General features: G+C 44.7%; 1 protein-coding gene across 2 annotated transcripts; it reads left to right on the top strand.

Annotated features, from left to right (window-relative positions):
* The first annotated feature begins 639 nt into the window (after positions 1-639).
* Positions 640-2,015, top strand: LOC147622917 (stem-specific protein TSJT1-like). 2 transcript variants are annotated; one of them, XM_086822531.1, is made up of 5 exons: positions 640-731; positions 852-1,102; positions 1,228-1,468; positions 1,550-1,670; positions 1,744-2,015. In XM_086822531.1, the coding sequence occupies exons 2-5, from the start codon at positions 897-899 to the stop codon at positions 1,929-1,931; spliced, it is 756 nt and encodes a 251-aa protein (XP_086678657.1). In that variant the 5' UTR covers positions 640-731; positions 852-896; the 3' UTR covers positions 1,932-2,015. The 2 variants fall into 2 exon arrangements, with proteins under 2 accessions (XP_086678657.1, XP_086678656.1); XM_086822530.1 differs by having other exon boundaries at positions 649-731; positions 839-1,102.
* Positions 2,016-3,794: the final 1,779 nt, after the last annotated feature.

The following is a 3,794-nucleotide window of genomic DNA, read 5'->3' on the forward strand; positions in this document are numbered from 1 at the left end:
CATATGTGACTTTCCTCTTAGGGAGGGCTTTTCTCACAAAACATTTAGTAACTCATGCATGCACCTTCACACCTGAGTTTTTTTAATGCCCTTGGTCATAAGTGTGGTGAGAGAAAATAGTTCAGATTTGTGCTTCTTAATGAGAAATTGAGGTGGATGATATCCATACACTTTCGAGCTTCACACACACACACAACCATACACTTTCGGGCTTCACACATGCACATACTCTCTCTCTCTCTCTCTCTCTCTCACACACACACACACACACAGAGTGGGTTGGAGAGGTCATCTTGTTATATGAGAACACCCTCCAATGTATGGACCCTTATGTGAATTGTCTCCCTTAGATGACCCCTTGTGAACAAATCCACATACTTGTCTTTTTCACGTCTATGTGGAGGCGGTTGAGAAATCTTCCTTAGTAACCCCATCTGAAGAAGTGCAATTAGCATAAGAGGAGGGGGATAATTTGTGTAGGTAAAATACAAGTGAACATTTTTATGAAAGAAACAGTGACCGCGAAGGCCGAGTTTTTAATCATTTTTGGGCGTCGTGTGAGGGGACAGCCAGATCAGCATCCAAATCCACAATGTACCGAAGGCTCTATAAAGGGACCCTCCCCAACCCTCCTCTCCTCTCCTCTCCTCTCGTCTTTTCCATTCACAGCATTTCTTGCTTGAACGTTCTCTGTTTTCTTCAGCTAGGCTGCATTGGTCGACCTCAGTCAGGTCAGTCGGGTCTTTAAACAAAAGTCTTTTCTTCTGCGTAGGTATCACGCGCGCGACCTTTTTGTTTGTGCACAGAAGGAGATCTTGACTCTAATCTACCATTTCAGTGTTTTCTGTCAGCTCTCCATCTCCGTCCTTGCCCCGCTCTCTCTTTCGTCCAAGAAGATGTTGGCCGTGTTCAGAAGCTCTGTGGCCAACGGCCCGCAGGAGCTGTGCAGCCCCAGCGCCCACGCATCGGCAGACAACAGAAAGTCGGGCGCCCAGATCCTGGACTCCTTCGTGTCCGAGGTGCCCAATGCTGTCCAATTCACACTGAGCGATGTGGGCGGGATGGCCTACACCCATCACAAGCAGGCTGTGCTGAGACCAAGGTGAGAAGTGTGGGGGCGGGCAATTCATTTGCATCGGGGGGGGGGGGGGGGGGCGCGCGCGGCGGCGGGGGCGTGAAGAAATTGTGTCAACACTGATTCTGGGCGTCTGTTGTTCGCCAAATTAGGTCGTTTGCGGCGGTGGACGGCGTGTTCTGCGTGTTTCAGGGCAACCTGGAGAACCTGACGGCGCTGCGGCAGGAGTACGGGCTGGCGAAGAGCGTGACAGAGGTGATGCTGGTCATCCAGGCGTACAAGACGCTGCGCGACAGGGGTCCTTTCCCAGCCGACAAGGTCGTGGGCGCCCTCGCCGGACAATTTGTCTTCGTCCTCTTCGACACCAGTAATCGCAACGTCTTCGTCGCACAGGTAAATCAGATCACATAATCAAGCGTTTTAATCCATGTTTAATTGACCTTCGTGAGCATTAATTAGAAGCCTTTCGCACAGGATTGCGAGGGCAAAGTCCCCTTCTACTGGGGAACAGCTGCGGATGGCTCGCTTGCTTTCTCTGACACTCCCGAGCTTCTCAAGTCCGGCTGTGGGAAATCCTTTGCACCTTTTCCTCCTGGTATGTAGCTATTCATCCAAATCCACCTGACATGGTTTTGGTGGTTGTTCTTCTAACACGGCCGCCAATGCAGGTTGCTACTTCTCCAGCAACATGGGCCTGCGAAGCTATGAGCACCCACTCCAGAAGCTCAAGCCTGTGCCCCGAGTGGACAGCCAAGGCCAGGCTTTAGGTGCCACCTTCAAGGTGGACATGACCCTCAAGGATACGGACACCATGCCCAGAGTGGGAAGCGAGGCCAACTGGGCCCAGTCCATCTGATCACTTTACATATGAGTGTAGTTGTGTGCCTCCTAACAATAACATTTTTGCCATCCTTTTCCAATAGATCTTCTATTTTGCAAGACTCTCAGTCAAAAACCTATTGAAAACAATTAGTGAAAAATTTCACAATTATATGCGTGTTTAGAGGCACCCAATCCAAGAAATAGAAAATCAAGACTATACATGTGTTGATAACAAATGTAATTAAAACGATCTAATCGGTCTCAAAAAAACCTCTTTCGATGAATTTTAGCAACAGGATATTGTAGATACTCGTTAAAATGTGGCAAGGTTGGAATAACTAGATATTTCATGGGTAGTGGTTATGAATTAGATGCGCAAGAATATGAATGATGCTACTCATGGTTTTAGTTGGAAGGTGGATTATTCATCGGCTCACAATACACACCTCCGTCGCACAACTTGATGACATCGAACTTGGGTCCTCGTAATGGAACCCAAGTGCTCTACCAACTCAGCTATGTTCTCGTGGGCTATGCTATGCAAGGTTTGAATGTTACATTCAAACTTGTTGCCCCTCGTACTTTTTAGTTAACCCCCTTGCCCTTGAGCGAGATGGGGCTCTTACCTACTCTTCTCAACTGCAAGCAAGCAAGTAAAATAATGCACTCAATAGGGCGAGCTATAAAGACTAAAGTAGCGCTTATAGCCACTAATGTGAATAGTTGTATTTATAACTAATAACATCTTAGTTGAAACCTTAAGATTGTTTGCATACAAGCTTAACTCATGAAAAGATGCGCGTCCTTGTGAATGGACGTCGCCTTTGTAATAACTATTCATTCAAGTAGTGCATTTAACACATGGTTATCTTTCTCTCTCTCTCTCTCTCTCTCTCTCTCTCTCTCTCTCTCTCTATTCACTAGCCTTCTTATTGATTTGGACAACATAGAATGTATTCTCAAAGTTGGTGCCCTTCCAAATCATGTTGCTCTTATACTTATCAAATGGATAAGTTAATTGGTGCTAATTACTTGGTGTGGCATGTACGGATGAATGTGCTCAATCGTCGAGCTTTGTTATGGTCTGTGGGGGTGGTTGATGGTAGGGACATGGATCTCAGTGCACATATGTTGTTGCTTATGAAGACTTGGTGACTAGTGATTAAGTACCTCAAATTGAATTGTTGTGCATTTGGGTGATTATCAATTACAGCTTATTTGAACCCTTATACCTTCAAAGAAATTTGTGAATTTTTGTTCACTACCTATCGACATATTGATTTAGCCTCCTAAGCCACTATTAAAAATAGAGTTGTAGCTTATATGCACCAGTTTCATTGGAAAGAAACCTTGAAGTCCTCAACATTGCTTCAAACACTTAAAGAAATAGAGGAGAGGAAACATAAAAGAGTTAAAGCCTTTAAAAATTCAATAGCTATTAAAGCACAAAACATGAGTGAAAAAAATCAGCTGGATTAATAGAATGTAATGATACAACACTGCATTAATTTAATTATGGCTATCTTTGTATACAATATTGATAGAGTATCATGATCATCATCATTGAAAAATCACTAAACCCTTCTCCTTTTCGGAGTTGCCTTATCGTGTGCATGATCTTCGGCTGAAGCTGGGTAATTCTTTTTGATACCTGAGGAACTCCATTTTTCCAAAATCTTTAAGCAGCTGGCTATCCTTAATTCCACGTGATAGTGCAGTTGCTATGCTATGTAGATCAAGTGTGGTAAGGTCCTCTGAAGGCGTATATGCCACTGGCCCCTGATCGAAGACTCGCAAAGCCGTTTGCTTCTCTAGCAACATTATCTTGTCGCGTTATTCCATCTGCTAGGATAGCCCCTAAGATATCTAGACAAAGTCTTGATTGCAAAAAATGGAA

This window comes from Cibotium barometz, chromosome 28 (assembly GCF_041138505.1).
Source record: "Cibotium barometz isolate CiBa-2024 chromosome 28, ASM4113850v1, whole genome shotgun sequence".
NCBI classification, from domain to species: Eukaryota; Viridiplantae; Streptophyta; class Polypodiopsida; order Cyatheales; family Cibotiaceae; genus Cibotium; species Cibotium barometz.